At 50.7% G+C, this 18,308-nt stretch overlaps 1 protein-coding gene across 1 annotated transcript in view; it reads right to left on the reverse strand.

The window, feature by feature from the left end:
• Positions 1-3,744: 3,744 nt before the first annotated feature.
• LOC144723531 (ATP-dependent RNA helicase TDRD9-like) overlaps positions 3,745-18,308 on the reverse strand; it is a 70,253-nt gene continuing 55,689 nt past the window's right edge. The window contains exons 30-37 of the mRNA XM_078602355.1: positions 17,623-17,763; positions 15,104-15,171; positions 14,422-14,531; positions 13,661-13,757; positions 11,212-11,350; positions 9,289-9,404; positions 6,740-6,812; positions 3,745-5,973 (exon numbers count right to left, since the gene is read on the reverse strand). Of these exons, the coding sequence (XP_078458481.1) occupies positions 5,848-5,973; positions 6,740-6,812; positions 9,289-9,404; positions 11,212-11,350; positions 13,661-13,757; positions 14,422-14,531; positions 15,104-15,171; positions 17,623-17,763 (870 nt within the window). The 3' untranslated portion in view covers positions 3,745-5,847. The remainder of the gene's footprint in view (positions 5,974-6,739; positions 6,813-9,288; positions 9,405-11,211; positions 11,351-13,660; positions 13,758-14,421; positions 14,532-15,103; positions 15,172-17,622; positions 17,764-18,308) is intronic.

Genomic DNA, 18,308 nt, shown 5'->3' on the forward strand with positions numbered 1-18,308 from the left:
GAGAAGATGGCTTTTTCCCGATGAGATCAACTCGCGTGGAGGAGCTCGTTAGGTAGATTGGATTGCATCGCCGTGAGAGACGGTGACGTGTTGGGGGGGGGGGGGTACGAGGCCTTCCTTCATCCAGCAGTGGATTGAAAATGGCTGATCGCGGCGATGATGATGGATTCTTTTCCACTGATTTACGATTGAGTCCAGGTCATTCGGAGAAGACACGCACTTACTGCCGTCAAGAGTAAAATAAAAGATTCAAGGTCAAACGCCAAACATACGAACCTTTCCTTATAATCATCGGCTATGACTGTTGGATGGTCTCCCTAAGTGTATCGGTATTTCGCAAGTTCCCGTTCGCTCCCGCACACGAGCCGATTTCATCACTCCATCTCCTCGACCTGCGGATTTCTTAGGTGCCGTTGGTTGTCACACAACTGGTTTGGACCATCATCCGTGATTCCCTTGTAAGCGGTAGTGTCGTGCCCAAGCCCACCTATAGCCTTCTGAAGTCAACGATGTATCCTTGTCAAAGAATTACATCTCTAAAATACATAGTGCCCTATGCCATGCAACGCTGATAGAGCAAGCCCTGAAATCATCGGGGGGCAATGATTTGCCCCATCCGGCAATTCGATTGTTGCAATGCAGGACCACGACTCAACACAAGAATCTATTTTAGTTTTTTCAGTTTCTAGTTATTTTTTTGACTGGTTGGCTTTCGCGACCAATATTACCCATAATACAGTCTGATGAGGCTGGTTGTAATTACCGGCGAAACGTCAGACTCCAACTGTAAATTATTGCGGTTTACTCTCCAACACACAAGCGGTGTGCTAAAGTAGTAACTAATTGGAATGTTTCGTTTACGTGACAAACCTGACTAATTGGCTGTGTCGGGTTTAACGACACATTTATATTTCATAGCTGTCAACCCATACAATTTACCAGTATTCTTGTCCAGGGAAATTTGAGTTTTCAGGTCCATACGGCGTACAGCCGTTTCAATGCGGGCAAAAATTACTGTTGGTGTCTATTTGTTTGTGTTTCTCCCTTGTGATGGGACTTTGTAGGATGAACGTTGGGATTTAGAAGGGGCACGGGGTGACCAATAAGGTCTGAATTGGTTTGTAATAAGGTAGGGCACTGATAAGGGGTTGACAGGTATGATATGTACGCGATCTAACCTAACACAAAATCCTGATGGATTTCTTGTTTGTGTTTGTACTGTTTTAGATGTTCACTCCATTCGCTCAAATATCACTGAAGCACACCATTTGTCAATGCAGCACTGTGTTATTCCATACATCGAGATATATATTACGCATACAATTCGATGCATCCGATCCTTCGGTATATTCCATCGACGAATCAATGTCTTGTACGTGTTCAGCCTCGTTATTTGTTTTTCAATCCAATCAATTGTGGACGCAGGCCTTCGCAACTCTGCGCAGGTCGTGTTGAAGTTATTGACGATACTTCACCACGCTGGTCAATGCGGAATCCGAACAGGGGGGGCACAGATCGTGGTAGCATGGAAGTACAGTCTAATATATTTTTATGCACTGCCCCCCCATCCTCCCATGTTGCCCTGCACGTGGGCCCCCGCAGGCAGACAGACTGACTCCAAACAAAAACTGCTTCGCTTCCAGATCGGTGACATTCCAGATGAGTTGGTCATGGGCGTCAGGTGCATTACACGCCGTTAAAATGCGCACCCCAACTCGCGACATTTAATAAAAACTCAAACAAAAATTTGGGGAGGGGGGGGAGGGGTGAGTAAAGCAACTGAATGACACCAAACTGGTTTCGCCAACATTCTTCGATAAAAATAAACGCGGTCCGAAATTTCCCTTTGTGGTTTTTTGAAACCGCGACTTGCCACGTGCGTGTTTACACACACAAGACACGAACATCGTTTCTCTTTTTTGTTGTTATTGTGCGATTCCAGAACACCTGGTGAACGCGGCGAAGGGCCGGGCAATGCACACACCCTCCTGTCCGGGCCGTCAGGAACGTTCTCTCATTCATTCTACTCGAGACGATGAATTTGCCCTCTCAAATTGGGGGGGGGGGGGGGGGCTTCGTTGATTTGGTGCCGTTGAAACGAAAGGCCGATTTAACGTCTCTACAGGGTGTTTCAATAACCAAGCTACATTTTACTGGCAATGCAGTAGTTGATGTTTGGCATCGGCTAAGCTAAGGGAATGGTTGGTGGTAAACACGACGAAAAGGAAGCATGTGAATGCACAGAGGCCCCCCACCCCGAAAAACTGGAATAGCTACACATTGTTTTATATTTGTATTATTTCCCTTCTACGTGACTTTTCCGAAAGAACCAAGAATATAATAGCTACACAGATAATTCGCCTAATTTACAGATCAGTCCCTCTACATGAAAAAAAACCAAAAAAACTATATACAGAGTGCTTAAAAAGTGTTAACACTTCAGAGAATTAGCAACAATACCACAAGCAATGTGCCTCCGGGCTCTGGAGACCACCTGGAGAAGATTCCAGGCACACGTTGACAATGATGGCGAGCAAGTGCAGACTCTTTGAAGCTATTAACATATAGTACATTTGTTATCATGTTACAGTTTATTACCCGTTCTTTTTCCCATTAAAAACGATAGTCCCATTATAAGTGTTAACATTTTTCTGAAGCACCCTGAAAAACGTACGAGGTGGTTATTCTCGGTCCACTTTGTTCATCCTCTCAAATGCTGGCGGAATTTACGAGGCGGGGGGGGGTTTCGTAGGTGAAATGACTCATTGTGAAGATATTGGCAAAGACGCTGCAGTTCAAGTGACGTCTCTGAACCCGTGACTATCAAGCGGTGACAATAACGCCACGCGCCTTGCACGGGCGATTGTGTCGCTGGACCTTTGTGGTCAGCCTTGTTGTCTTCACCATGAACAACCGGGCGATGTGTGTTGAACTTCTTTCGCACCGTACGTAGCCAAGCGTGCTCATCGGCGGTGCGGCGGCAGCGCACCAAACTAAGCACGCAGAAAAAAAAAGCAGTTCTAAAGAAGAAGCGACTTTTCAATCGAGATCATGTAAAAGTCCACAGCTCCAGTGGCTTCCTAAATATGGGAAGAGCGTTCTCCCTCCAGACGGTCGCAGAAGCGCACGATGCAGTCTCCGTCTTTGTACTAAAGTACAACAACCAGAGGCTAAACACCCACAGCGGCCGGGGCGTCTGTCTTGGGGTTTCGAACGTCTGGCGGCTTCCTCCTGACGAGCGAAACCCAACACTGGCCACCTGCCTCCTCGCAGTACACACACACAGATCCCCCGTGTAGCCTTAACAGACTGTTGGGGCAAGTGCTGTTAGCGAGTAGCACCTATGAAGGTAGGAACGGCACACGAGGGGGTGGGTGGCCAGCACCACACACAACACCGCACCGCGTACTCATTTGAGGCCGAGTCGACCTATCGGAGGTCCAGGACCGGTTCATATAATCGTCACTGGCCGTGAACGGGAATCGAACTCGGGTGGCCGGGTTCGTAGCGCAGCGCGCTAACCGCCACACTACCGCTCCCCAGTACACACACACATAAAACTACACACACACATAAAACTACACACACACACATAAAACTACACACACACATACAACTACACACACACACGCACGTGTACCACGTCAATATTTGCTTCGAACGCAAACACCGCACAGAACCAGACTCGCTCACACCCCCTCCGCCCGTCGTGCTCAGGATAAGACACTTGTGAGAATGACGATCGCGCGTTTCTCGCCGTCTTTATTCCGGTGCAAGTTGATGCGAACGCCGTTCAATAATCTCAACATTTCGCCGCACGGAGTTTCGCAGCAAGGGCCAACCGTTGCAGAGAAGAAAACAACCCAGTGGGGGAAAAAAACCATAACATCACCCCGTCGCTGGTATTGCAGGGAGGGGGGGGGTAAGGTGGTTGGGTGATGGCCATAAGCGCACGTGTGAATAAAAGTGGACAGGCCGTGTGTAAAGTGATCGCACGCACACAACCGAGCTGACGATCCCATACCTGTAAAACCCTCATCAGTGCCCGAACCTTATTACAGACAAATTCAGACCTTATTGGTCACCCCGTGCCCCTTATACATCTCAACGTTCATCCTACAAAGTCCCATCACAAGGGAGAAACACAAACAAATAGACACCAACAGTATTTTTTGCCCGCATTGAAACGGCTGTACGCCGTATGGACCTGAAAACTCAATTTCCCTGTACAAGAATCCGGTTAAACCGTGTGGGTTGATATGTATGCGATCCTCTGCAGCAAGGTGAAGACAAACACGTGCCAAAGATTTGTGTTTTTGTTGTCGTGGCTTTGTTATCCAGCTGTGATTTGGCTTGGCGGCAGCACGGGGGTCGAGGTCACGGTGCAGCAAAAATGCCACAATGTGAAACCGACGAACGCGTCATTGAACGCGGCACAAATACCTTCCGAGGGTCAAACGGTAAAAGGCCTCAAAATGTAAAACAAATATTATCTCCAAGGAAAATGTGTGGAATGCTTTATGCAACAACGGCGACACCAGCAGCAGCGGCAGCAACTAGAGGCGCGTTGTTAACAAGCGCTGTAGGTTCTGCACCCGCGATGACGTCCGACACCATTCTCGATGGACAAAAGAGTCACGCGTGTCAAGAATCCAGAAATGACAACAGGAACAAGAAATTGTCGAGATGCTTTTCCCGCCTCCAAGATTAAACTGACAATGTAATCACGTAGAGACCCTGGTAAATAAAACTAGCTGCAGCGCAGCATTTGCCGACCCTCCCCCTTCCTCCTCCTCCGCCTCCGCGTAACCTCGGTCGGTCGCGTGGATCGTGTGACCATACTTCACCACGCCGGTCAGTGCGGGTTGGTGGAGGCCCAGCTACTGGGATTCAGATAGCTGTGGCCGTGAATCGAACTCCGGCTGCTGGGTTCACCGCGCGGTCTGCGAACCCATTACGCCACCGCGCTTCCCCAACCCCGAGATTGCTCAATTAACAAAGTAAACAAATCCTCGTGCGCTTACAACACGATTCAAGGTATCGTCAAATCTGCCCATCTAAAACCGACTTCAATAAAAATGATATTTTTTCCTATCAAGTATAACAGACGTTCAACTTGAATTTTCCTGAGAAAAAATACAAAGTTGTCGTAATATGCAACACTGTTTGTAATAATATAACACTTTGAACGTATCGGAAACGAAACACTTTTCATCCTTTACGCTGTGGACTTCGGATTGTCGTGCGCGTAGTTGGGCGAGAGGAGATCGTTGGGTGAGGGGAGACGGTGCTGCATGGGGAAGTTACGCTAAGCACGTTGTCTATAATCCAGTACTGTGGAGGCAGCGAGAGGGTTGGTGGATCAGACAAATGTTGTGAAACTGTCTATCCCTTGGGCATCGAGGTGCAATACAGAATGTGGCACAGCACCCTCGCATGCACGGTTTTTTTTTCTTTCCGGATACTTTGGTTTCCTCCCACATGTATCAACACGAACTGGCTGAAAACATCTTAACGTCAAGAGAACTGCAGAGCAATTATTGGCGCCGGCTCACCACCTGGCAGCCTTCCGTCTTTGTCTGCGATTCCTCAGCAATTGCGAGGTGCAATTTGCGCGAAAGACACAACGTAAAGGTGACGGTTAAGATTTTTTTTTTCAGACCACGAGTGAGAGAAACGGGCGAATGGGCAACCCGGAATTATAATTATCGGCGCCTCACTGCAGTGGCGACGGTGGGCGCAACGGCGAGCGAGTCCGCACGCGCGCAAACGTGCCGACGGATGACCGAGAGTCTCGCCGGAGCAAGCGCACGTGCGCGTGAAAGCCGCGCGCGCCGCTCTCCCCTCTTAGCGCGGCTCGCCATCGTCGCTGGGGCAGCGGACGTTCAGCAGCACCGACTTGTGCAGTTGGTACAGCTGGCAGTTGCCGATCTCGTCCTCGTCGCTGTACGGCAACAGCTCGTCCGGGGGGATCTGCCAAGAGGGGAGAAGGAGGGGGGGGGAAGGCGCTAGAGCATGCACGGTGGGTGGTGCAGGGGGTGGGGGGGGGTGTGGCGGAGATGTAACACGATTGGAATTCAGAATCGGAATGTGTATGTATACTGGAGGAATCCGATGAGCTATGAAGCTCTTTTTCACAGATGTCCAGTAGGGGTGGGGCGGAATTCCGCTGGCTGTCCAGCGCTGCACACACGCGGCGCTTCAAACTCCTCGTTCAATGTTTCATCGCAGCTTAAGCAGCTCAACAGGTTTCGTTAGCCCCGAAAATCTCACATCGTTGCTGCTGCTGCTGCTGCTGCCTGTGCCTGCCCCCCCCCTGCCCCCGCCACACCCCCCCCAGCACCACCCCCTCACATTCTCAACACGACGATGCTATCCATCATCGCGAGCAGCCGGCGGTTTCAGCCCAATGGGTCGTCGGCCGGATCAGCTACCTGCCAGAGTGCCGCGCTTCGGCAAGTGATGTCACGCATGTGCACCCCCCCCCCTTCTTCACCTCCCCCCCTCTTCACCCCCCCCTTCTTCACCCCCCCCCTCTTCACCCCCCCCTTCTTCCCCTCCCCCCCTTCTTCACCCCCCCCCTTCTTCACCTCCCCCCCTCTTCACCCCCCCCCTTCTTCACCCCCCCCCTCTTCACCCCCCCCCTCTTCCCCTCCCCCCCTTCTTCACCCCCCCCTTCACCCCCCTCCCCCCGTGGACGTGTGCGACCCCCCCCCCCCCCACCCCATTTCATCCTCACCTGATTCCAGCAGTACGGCGAGTTGTACAAGAACGGCTCCATCGGCTTCCTGGAGTGCTTATTGAAGAAGAGACTGCGCACAACGGGCAGACGCGAACATCACCCGCACGGCCCTTAAACGCTCCCATGACGGGGGGGGGGGGGGCGGCGAGGGTGGGGGGGGGCAGGCAAGTGGTGCCGCAGATTGAGTTGGGGCCAGCGGGCACGTGTGTAGACCGGCACGGCACAGGATGGGGGGGGGGAGGGGGGGATGAGTCGTGTACGCCAGGACCAGTTAATCCCGGCTGCGTTCGTCTCCCTCGCGCCGATTGTTCCGCACACAAGGCTCGGGAAGGACCGGGACCCATCCAGATGTAACGGTCGTCACCGACGTTACCCGTGGCCGGGAATTGAACCTCGCTTGCGGCGTTGGTAGCATGGCGTGCGTTTACCACCACGCGTGGGGCGCCACCAACCATCACGGCGACACGCACGGCGTCGTAAATCATGACGGCGATCGCGAGCCGCCTTTTTTTTTTTACAGCTTAGGAAATAAAAAGAAAAATCTATCGTGGTCCCTAATGCCTCCAGGAATTACTGCCGTTGCGCCGAGAGGTTACAATGCCATTAAGCATTCAAGGCGATTACCACAAGCTAAAAATAACAACTTGCAGAGGTGTGCCAAGCGATATGTCCCACGGACGTGTTGGGCAGGTTTCAACAGGGAGTGGGGTGAGAATGTGATGCTCTACAAAAGTTATAAATACACAAATATGTGGGGGGGGGGGGGTCATAAAAAAATGTCAGTCCGATGATGCTTTGTCAGAATGTTTTTTTTTTAAATCCAGAGTTTGGGATCTATCGAAGGGAACATTGCTACTGGAGTTTAATGGCGATATAAGTACGACGGCATTACTTGATCGAAATGCGAATGGTTTGTGTGAACGTGGAAGTCCTTAAAAAGTTCCACTGCCAAAAGTCATGCTTTTGACATTTACGTAATTAAATAATAACCAGGCGAACGAACGTAGACGATTAAACACGTTATATTTTCTCTGTACGCTGCGTGAGGTGGTGCACAACAATTTGAGTACGACGTTTCGCTGGTAATTGCAATTACCAGCGAAACGTCGTACTCAAATTGTATATGTTGTGGTTTCACGCTTCAACACACCGGTGGGCTAAAGCAGTGAACTATTTGTCTTTTGTCAACGTGACACTTTTTTACTGATTGGCCGTGTCGGGTGGTGGAGGGTTACGACACATTTATAAATAACGCGATCTAAACCCAAAAAAAACGTTGATTATGAATTTTACCGTGGCCATAACGTAATAATTGAAGCTTCAGAGTTCATCAGGAACTGCTGGTGGCTGTGGCATAATACAACGCGTTTCTGTGTTGTTTCAAACTTTCCTGGCCTGCACCGACTATCCTGTTCTGATGGCTTTTCTCATCATTTACAGATTTGAATAATCTCAATGCAGAGTACAATTTAGAAAACACTGTTTTCGTAGCGCGTTTAAAAAACAATTCCTGCGCTTCCGATGTCTGCCCTTATTAGGAGATACGAGGATGGAATGAACCTACACGAGGAAGTATATTCATCATACATTCTTGTACGTGGCTTTGCGATGTACGAGAGACACTATAAAAAGAAACTACCCGCTTGTGAATGGACTTGTCCAAAACATGTCCCAACATGTTTTGGACATGTCTGACGGGTGGCTGCACGTCCGACGTCTACGTAGGCACAGCCGTCGTTCTAGTCGGAGGAAGTGGCGACACTGGGCGACGCTCGCGTGCCCGATGACGCGACTCCCCCCCGTCCCCCCCCGTGGCACGGATCCCCTCCCACGCACAGGTCACCAACAGTCGTGGGCGAGTGATTCTAACCCGTCAGGGCCTTTGGCACCCATGGACAAGAGGCGACACAGATTGGGACGAACACCAATATCCCAAACGAGCACCTGGTCGGTCCGAGCCCAATGCAGAACCTACCCCCCCCCCCCCCCGACCATCGCTGTCTGGGGTCGAGTCTCACACGAAAGCAACGATCGTCCACATGAAACCAAATGCGCACGTCTCACGGAAGGATCCGTCGACTACGGCATTCGCGAGCGGAAATTCTAATTCTAGATTAGAAGTTTTCGTGACTGCAAGGATCCATACTCTTTGCTTCTTTCGGTAAAGTCACGTAGGTGAAAAGAAAAATAATACATTTTTTTTAGTTCTTTTCATTTTTTTAAATTCTTATTTTTATTTTCACCTACGTGACTTTACCGAAAGAACCAAAGAGTATGGAAATTCTAAGCAAGCCCGATGGGCGCGCGGTTTGCCCGCGTGGCGAATGAGACATTTAGAGTCACATTTAGAGCCGTGGCTATCTTAAAGGGCGGTGGGGGGGGGTGGGGGGTGCCCATACGTCGGACATCGCGCCGAACGACACGCGGCACAACTCGAAAAGAACACGTTGCTGGAGATCTATTTCAGGGTGAGGTTACGAGACGAAGCGTTCCCTCCCCACATATTCGTGAGCCACCAACCCCACCCCACCGTCCTCGTCACTCACTCGAGCAGGCGGCTCCGTGTGCGTTGCTGCAGGCGGCGAACCGCCACCTGGCTCCACTGCGCCGTCTCCTCGTCCTCCGCCATCATCACGTTGATGGCCATGCGCAGCGAGTTGATCTGAGGCACGGGAGGTGGGTGGAGGGGGGGGAGCACAGAGGTCGCAACCGGGTACCCGATACCCGTACCCTACCCGATACCCGGCTACCCGTACCTGGCCGGGTACGGGTACCCGTTTGCGACCCTGGTGCGGCCGGGTACGGGTAGGCCGTGAGTCACTGGTGAGTCACCGTTTGTCACTCATTTCCCAACGTCTTGTCTCTTCTCACAATTCAAGTTCCTAGAATCAACCCACCCGCGCCTGCAACATGGCTTCATCCCAGAGGTCGCAATCGGGTACCCCTACCCTACCCGATACCCGGCCGGGTACGGGTAGCCGGGTATCGGGTAGGGTACGGGTACCCGATTGCGACCCTGGTGCGGCAGGGTACGGGTAAGGAATCAAAACCCGTTTGCGACCTCTGGGGGGGGGAGGAAGTCGAGGCCATCGCGACACTCCCGTCGCGTTCGTTTCGTAAACGTCTGTTGAAACGAAACCGGAGATCTTAATTTTTTTGTCTCGTCGTTTTCACGTTTGGCTTCGTTCAGCCGGGTCACAGAAGCCGATGGGATCCATCGATGGCCTCGTTCGCGAGAGTGACTCGTGTCGCTAAAAACGAGCGAGAGTTGACTGCATTGTACACATTCACTTGCGTCGCCTCTGCAAAAATTAATATTAATTCCTGGCATTGTTTTTTTTTATCAAACATCCCCCGCTCGTGAATTCGTGTCGTCCGTGAGTCAATTGCTTTGGTTCGTTGACTTCCAAGACAGGCCTCTCTTATTAAACCCCACCGTGAAATCCACTGTTGTTTGTGTTGTCAGATCGACATTGTTAAAGAGATGCCGTCTAGGCTTCGAATCCTGGGTAAATATTTAAAGCAAAGCGATACAAATTACACTAAACACACTCGCACACCTGCATCTTAAAACCAACACATTAACCTGTTGACTTAGGATCAACCCGAGCGTGGAACGGAGGCTGATGAACGCGCAGAGGAAGAAGAGAGACACCGCACACTGAGAATTACACCGAGAGAGCAAGAGGAACGAATATTCGGGAACTAAATGCCAATCAAATATAGTTCAGAAAAGTAGATTCCTCGTTGATTTTTTTTCGGTTAGGCCACATAACGATCTCGTCATGTTTTCGTGTCAAGACCCTCCACCACCTCGCACAGTCGAACAAATAAAATTGTCACGTGGTGTACAATGCTCACAACAAAATGCATGGGAATCAGAACCTTTATTTATACTGGAGGAATCCGATGAGCTATAAAGCTTTCTTTTTAATACAGACGTCCAGTAGAGGCAGGTCAGATAGTTACGACAAAAAAAATATGAAAACACGATAGGAGTGCAAAGCATAGGAACGGTATATAGTCCACTGAACTATTAGCTTCTTTTTTCAGAAACGACCTGGCCACAAACGGTAGCTCAACGAAGTGGCTCATCACGTGGAAATGTATCGCAGCCAAATCATCTAAATAATCTAAACGCAAGCTTCTAATGTGGAGGGAAAAACCGGAGGACCCGAAGAAAAAAAAAATGTAAGCGACCACGGGGAGAGAGACATGCAAACTACAAATATACAGGTGTCACAGGGTTGGGATCGAACCCCTGACCTCCTGCAAATCAGGCGAGGAAAATAACATCGTGCCAGATATGACGTTTTGCTTGAAAGAACAAGATCTTTGACGCCAGACTAAAAATCCAGCAAGTCAGAATAACCGCATCCCTTGCCATCGGTGACACGACTACATTAGATTCGAACTCGATATTACCCATTTTTAATTCCGTGCAATAATTTTTGTCGAGCGGCAGGTACCATGATGATGTCGTCCATGTCGAAGGATGTGTCGAAGGTGACCTCCATGTCATGGTCCGTGAAGATGGCCTCTCCCGTCTGGGGGTCCCAGCCCAGGCCACACAGAGCCCCCGTGTAGCGTGACCTGCTGTAGTCCCGTCTGTTATGGGAGTGTGAGGGGGGTGAGGGGGGTGAGGGGGGCGAGGGGGGGGGGAGCGGTAGTGTTGCGGTTAGCGCTACGCTGCGCTACGAACCTGGCGACCCGAGTTCAATTCCCGCTCACGGCCAACACCCATGACGATTACCTGAACCGGTCCTGGGCCTCCCCTAGGTCGACTCAGCCTCAAATGAGTAACTGGTGCGATGTGTAAACATCGCCACAGGGGAGACAAAGGCGGCCGGGCGTGGTGTTGGCCACCCACCCCCTCGTGTGCCGTTCCAGCCTTCATATGTGCTACTCACTAACAGCACTTGCCCCAACAGTCTGTTAAGGCTATACGGGGATCTTTGTATTTGGAGCGGTGGGAGGAGGGTGTTGGGGGGGCAGAGTTCGACCGAAACTTAAAGGTGCAACCCTTCAATCGCTTGCTCACGCCACTGCTGCTGGAATGGCTCTCGTCTGCCACGCACAGACACACACAGCTCATCCCAGATTCGGTGGCTTGGGTTTGGAAATTCGCACTGCCAACAACCCCCAAGAGCGCCGGTCCCGGTGGAGAGGATCCAGGAGTGAACCTTCCTCGAAAAAAAAAACGACGAGGCGCAAATTCAGGGTGGCAACCCTGAAATGTATCGCTCGACTCGAGCGCTAGAGCAGCGGTGGCCGACTGGCGTCTCTCCCCGAGCTGCACGCATTTCTTTTTTAAAATCCACCGCATGTGGCTCTATCGAAGGGATGTAACGTAGAGCGTAACCATCACAGGAGTAGCAAAGAATAATTAATGTCTCGCGTGCTGTGCCGAAAACTGTCAATATATATGCACTTATATATACTCACACACCTGGCTCTTTGCAAAACTCGTGGGTACTTCTTTGGCTCTGTTAGAGGTTGGCCACCCTTGTGCTAGAGGATCTCTACGAGTGGAGGTTCCAGAAAGTCCCTCTGAAAGGGGTAGTTTGGCCTACTCTTTCACGCCGGCCGGACATCTTGGAAGAAGTGGGAGAACTTTATCCCACACACGCGAACTGCCGATCGACCAACAGTGGCTTACCCAGCTATACTGCTGAGCGAAGAGGCGTTTAAGACTTTCGCACCATTGTTTCAAACGACTGAACCGGGTGACTTCTGCCTTACAATCCAAGTGTGCGAACCCATGACAGAAACACTCTGCGAGTGCGAGTCGTGGATCGGGCGACAATGCACACGGAGGAGTCTTGAAAAAGTTTCCTCACAATGCTTTCCCGTAATGTATCTGCAGACAATCTTTGCACAGACAGGTTCCTGGAGACAGGTTTCCTCGTGTCCCCTAGGCTTAATAAGCCAACACGAACGGACGACACCTGTTCCAAAGATACTTCCCCAATGCCGCCGCGTGCAGATGGAATAATAAATGATAAAATGCGGTAACTTGCTCGAACGTGCTTTCAAAGTACAGTTTTGAGAAGCTGTTCCGTCGACGGTGAACCTCCCCCGCACCACTGCGGGTAACCAAACATTCCTCGACACTTTGCTGGTTACGCGCGACGAATTACGATTTTAATCGAGCCGATTTAGCTCTCCGATGTGTACTGCATTCGGGTTGTTCAGCATGCCCCCCCCCCGCCACTCCACCAGTGTGATGTAAACATGTGTTGCTTAAGTCAGGACTGTGCTTGTATCCAGCTTCAAGTGTGCTATTTTTGAATACGTCAATAGCAATTGTCTTAAACGGTAGATTTACGTCGTAATTTATTTTTGGCGAGGCCATGCGGTAGTGTTAATTGCCACTATTCTCGTCATTAAGCCGACAACACCATTCGTTTCCAAGTTCACGACCTGGCAGCAGCTCATCGCAGGGCTGAGGGAAATGCCTCCGCACGTCGATGTGAAATTCGGTCGTGGAAATTCCTAAGCCACCGGGGGGTGAGAAGCTTTATCGGTCGCACATTTTCACCAAGACACATCGGCGCGTGTAAATAATAATAATAATGTCGTGACCATCTTGTCGGCTGGTGGAGGGTTAACGATGAGAATTTTGGCATAGAAACCACCACCACGGGGGCCTCGCCCAAAAACACTGTCTTAAGGAACAACTCGTCCCCAACCATTGGAATGTGGAATTTCCCACCACTGTCTCGGTACAGCAAAACAGGATACAAGCAGCAGAGGAAACTACTTTGAATACGAACGCAGTTTCCTCAAACCGAGGCGTCCACACACGGGCGCCACTCACACGCCGCCTTGGTGCCGAGATGCGGAGTCACCAACAAAACACAACTGTCACCTCTCCCCTCACTACCCCCCACCAGCTTGAAATGTCGCCGAGGTTACCTCAACTCCATGACGGGCGTGAAGATCAGGCACAAAATGGCCGGCAGGCCATGGATCGACGGCATCAGCGTCGTGTCGCGCAGCAGGATAGTCGACCCTGTCGACGAGCGACAACGTTACACAACAGCGAAAAAAGTATTAAACTATTTTTTTATGTTACGATGTAAGGCCCACTGAGCTATGTAGCTCTTTTTCAGAAGCGACATGGCTATCAAAATTGAAAGCTCAACAAAGCGGCTGATCACGTGGAAATTCAGAGCAGCCTAAGAGTCCGACGTGCCACGTTGTTTTTTTTCCTCGCGACAGAACCCGAGTCCGTGCCGCCTACTTCGCGCGTTCAAGCGTACAAACCGACTCCGAAAACGTTCCAACCGTACGCCCTGGCCCTGCTTGGCCCCGAACCAAATTCACATGTCTTCGCGAGGCCCAGCGAACATTACGCTTTGGTTCAGGGGCCTGGCTCGGCAAACGTCCAGTGGAAAAGCGCCCGTGTAAGGGGAGAGCTCTTGGCTAGGCTTGGAAAAATTAAGTCTTTGGTTCGGGGTGGGGGAGGGAGGTGGCGGTAGTGTAGTGGTTAGAGCGCTGCGCTATGAACCGGGCGACCCGAGTTCGATTCCCGCTCCCGGCCAACAGCAGTGACGATTATCTGAACCGGTCCTGGGCCTCCCCTAGGCCGACTCTACCTCAAATAAGCACCTGGTACGGTGTGCAAACATCGCCACGAGGGAGACAAAAGGGGGGTGGGGGCGGGCGTCTGGTACCCGATTGGTTGACGTTGACGGAGGCGGCAACCAGGAGCCGATCGTGAGAGTCCTGTGGCTCGTCGTTGACCGCCACGGAGTTGACGCTCATGTTCCCCACGCGCACCGACCTGCGCGCAAGTCACACCCCGGCGAACCACGTCAGGGGTGGTTCTTCTCCAGCCGCGACCGCAACTCGCCCGGAATACAATTTCACAGGAAATTGTGCAAAATGAGGTGAAATATTGTGTACGAATTGCGGAAATACAAAGTCTTGTTGCCCTGTTGCCGAAATTAATATAATCCCAAACTGATTTTTGGGGAGAGACCACATAACGATCCGGTAAAAATTTCTGTCACAAGGCCCTCCCCCCCCCCGCCGCCTGACACAGCCAAACATATTAAATTGTCACGCGCTGCACAAGCGTTTTAACGACGCGCGAAGTACGATTGTTTCAGCTCACTCGCAGACAAATTTAGCAGTTGGATACAGCGATGATTCGCTTGAAACTATGCCAAGCATCTTTTATTTGTACACTGCGTGACAATTTCACTTGCTTGGCCACCTCGTTAAGTGTTGGCCTCATCTAAAAGAATTTATTGCGCATCTTTAGATTGGCTGCGAAAACCTACGCGGTCAAGTTAAACCTAACATCGCATCATCAAAAAATAACATTGCGCCCAAGCCCGGTTTCTCAGCTACCTCAGTCGGCCCATGTTGGTCATGCTGCAGAATCTCATCTCGTAGGAACTTATCGGCCCATGCAGCACCTGGGAAAGAGAGAACTCTGTTCACTCCAACACGCGGTCAAGGCATTTTCTTTGTCGGTATTCCCGAGTATGGTAATTTTCCGACAAGGCAGATGGGTCCAGAGTCTGTCCTCTGCAAAAAATACAAAATAAATCTCTCAAGAGTGGATTTTGCTAGATAAGCCTGCGTGTCAATACCAGGGCCACTTCTAAATACAATACAACCATTGTATATTTATCGGTCACAGATCTGCCCTGACAAATTAGCCGACCACAACCCAGTGCAGTATTCGCGCGTGACGGTGTAATGGCCATTTTCTAAAGATGTTGTTCACATATCCGACCTTGTCACATATCTGCCTTCCCCTCCAAAGGGCCGCTCAATGCATCTGAATCAAACCCAAACTTTGAACTCTCAAGAGCCAGAATGAGACGAACCCAAGTGAAAAAACAATAATCGTCACTGGTGTTGGCCGTGAGCGGGAATCGAACCCGGGTCGCCAGGTTCATAGCGCAGCGCGCGAATATACACACACACCTGAAGACGGACGCTTGTGTTGCGACCGAAACGTCGTGATCTATTATTTGTTCTACCTACGTGACTTTACCGAAAGAACCAAAGAATCTCTCACGAGGCAGTTCCAGCTCACGGAGCCCGCAGGTGGCCAACCCCCCCTGGCCTCGAGCAAAGGCACAACAACAACAACTTTCGATTTAAAGCTTTCGTGACTGCAGGGATTCATCTTCTTGGTTCTTTCGGTAAAGTCACGTAGAAGGGAAATAATAAAATAATAAAAATAAAACATAATAAAATTCAGTGAGAATTTTTTTTTTAATAATTCTGTGAGAATGATTTTATTATGTAAAATGTTTATTATTTTATTATTTCCCTTCTACGTGACTTTACCGAAAGAACCAAGAAGATGAATCCCTGCAGTCACGAGAGCTTTAAATCGAAATGTAACACCTGTCAAGGTAGGACGGCCGCTTAGCTTCGTCACTCGAATCCCAACTCTTATCGACTCGTCAAGAGCACGTCTAAAAATCTGCTCGTCGTCCCCAGAACCCACGGCCATCCATGGATGGGCGGCGGTTCTCCGAAGCTGCACGGGCAGCCATCTGGAACTCTCTCTTCCACTGCACATCCACAGCAGCAGCAGCAGCAGCAGCAGCATCCAAGCACCATCATCCACCTTCATGCAGCAGCTCAAGGCACTCAACTGTCCAGGCTCTTACCCATTCAGGCTCTCACCTGTCCAGGCACTCATCTGTTCGGGCTTAAACCTGTCCAGGCTCTCACCTGTTTAGGCTCATCTGTTAACGCTAACCTATGTAGGTTCTTATCTGTCCAGCCTCTTGGCTGGACAGGTTCTCACCTGTTCAGGTTCTCACGCGTCCAGTTTCTCACTTATCCAGGCTCTCACCTGTCTGGCTCACTTATTCAGAATCACCTATTAAAGCTCACCTGTTCAGGCCCTCTCCTGTTCAGGCTGAGTACGAGGGACTTTTTGATGCCTGGCTCCACTCCTTCCGGGTTTTTGATCAACCAACGTGTCCGATTCGCGATTATGATCACGCTGTATTACACTGGTAATACGTGCCACCTGTTGTCGACTTAATAAAATAATCTATCCCAGCTACTCGATCACGATATATAATGTCCGTATGCCGAGGGGCAGCAATAAGTTGTCGCGGTTGTGCTGCGCAGTGGGGCTCTGCGATGTGTTTTCGGTTCGTGTTGTTCCGTTTCCATGTCCGTCGTTTCGCTCCACGTGCTGGATGCCACTTCAGGAACGGAACGGAGCAGCTCGCGTTCTCCCTCGATTATAAACATTATTTTTAGTTTTATTTCACCACGTAAGGCCAGAAGCTATAAAGTTATTTTTCCAAAGCATTCCAGGCCACAAAGGATGGTTCAACAAAGTGGCTTATCGCATTGACATTTCTAGCAGCCAAATACTCTAAACGCATATACTGTTGCAGGCCACTGCTGGTGTTTTATGTAGGTCCTAGTACCATATCAGAGTGTTTGTAAAAAGATTACAATTTTTTTTTTTTAAAGTTCGAACTGACCCAACAGAAGCCCTGATGCAACCGGGGTTCATAAAGCATCTAAATACCACTGCCGCTCAACACTGCATCTGTCCACCCAGTGGTTATACAAGTGGCACCTTGTAAGATGGCATCTTTAGAAGAGGTGGGTGGGAGTAACCACACGTTACCCCACACCCTTTGATACTGCGGGTGGAGAGTGCAGGGGAGAGATTTAAAAACACGCACGGTGCACCATCAGGTCTCAACGTATTGCAGACCGGCGTGCTACCTTCTGAATTCCAAGTTGAGTAGCGCACTAACCCCCTTCCCTCAAACCACTGTGGGGCAGCAGCATCTCGACCGGGAGAGCCCCGGATAAAATTACGTCCCCCGTAGCCCCCCCCACCCCCCCCCCCTCCATGGTGCTGCACCACGCACGCGATGAAGGCTCGACGCTGACACGGAGCGCATCGAGACGTTGTCCACGCCGTCCACCATCGGTCGCACCGCCACCTCCGGGTAGGCCCGGGCGTTGCCCACGTTGACGGGGAACTTGCCCTCCAGCAATTCGTGGTTTTGCTGAAAGAAAAAAGAATATGCCGGACAGGTCACCAAATCGGTCGATCAACGCGCGGCACTTTATTCCGTGCATTCAGACGAGAGCCCATGGTCCACCCCTACATCGCATCCGCAAAAAACCATGGCACGTGCGGAAACCTGATGCACAAATGTGAAAATTTTAAACTCTCCAGTGTGCGATTGCGGTCATCCAGAACAGACCGTAGCAACGTATAACGACGCAATGCCCCGATCCGCGAATACGAAGAAGACATCACAGCGATACGCTCCTCCGCTGCTCCTGACGCAGTTATTGGCTTGACCACCTGAATGTGAAATTTTAGTTGTTGCTCTGCATCTACATCAGCAGCCGTACGAACGGAGATGAAGGCGAGAGCCGACCGTTGCGGCACAGAGAGAGCTGTGGCACGAATACATAGGGATTTGGCAAAGGTGCAGTCCTGCAATGTCTAGCTCACATCACTGCTGGCAAAAGGACCCCCCCCCCATAGAGGGAGGGCTAGAGAGACCTTCTAGAAGGTATTTTGGCCTAATCTCCCACGCTG

Source organism: Lampetra planeri, chromosome 18 (assembly GCF_965212315.1).
Source record: "Lampetra planeri chromosome 18, kcLamPlan1.2.h2, whole genome shotgun sequence".
NCBI classification, from domain to species: Eukaryota; Metazoa; Chordata; class Hyperoartia; order Petromyzontiformes; family Petromyzontidae; genus Lampetra; species Lampetra planeri.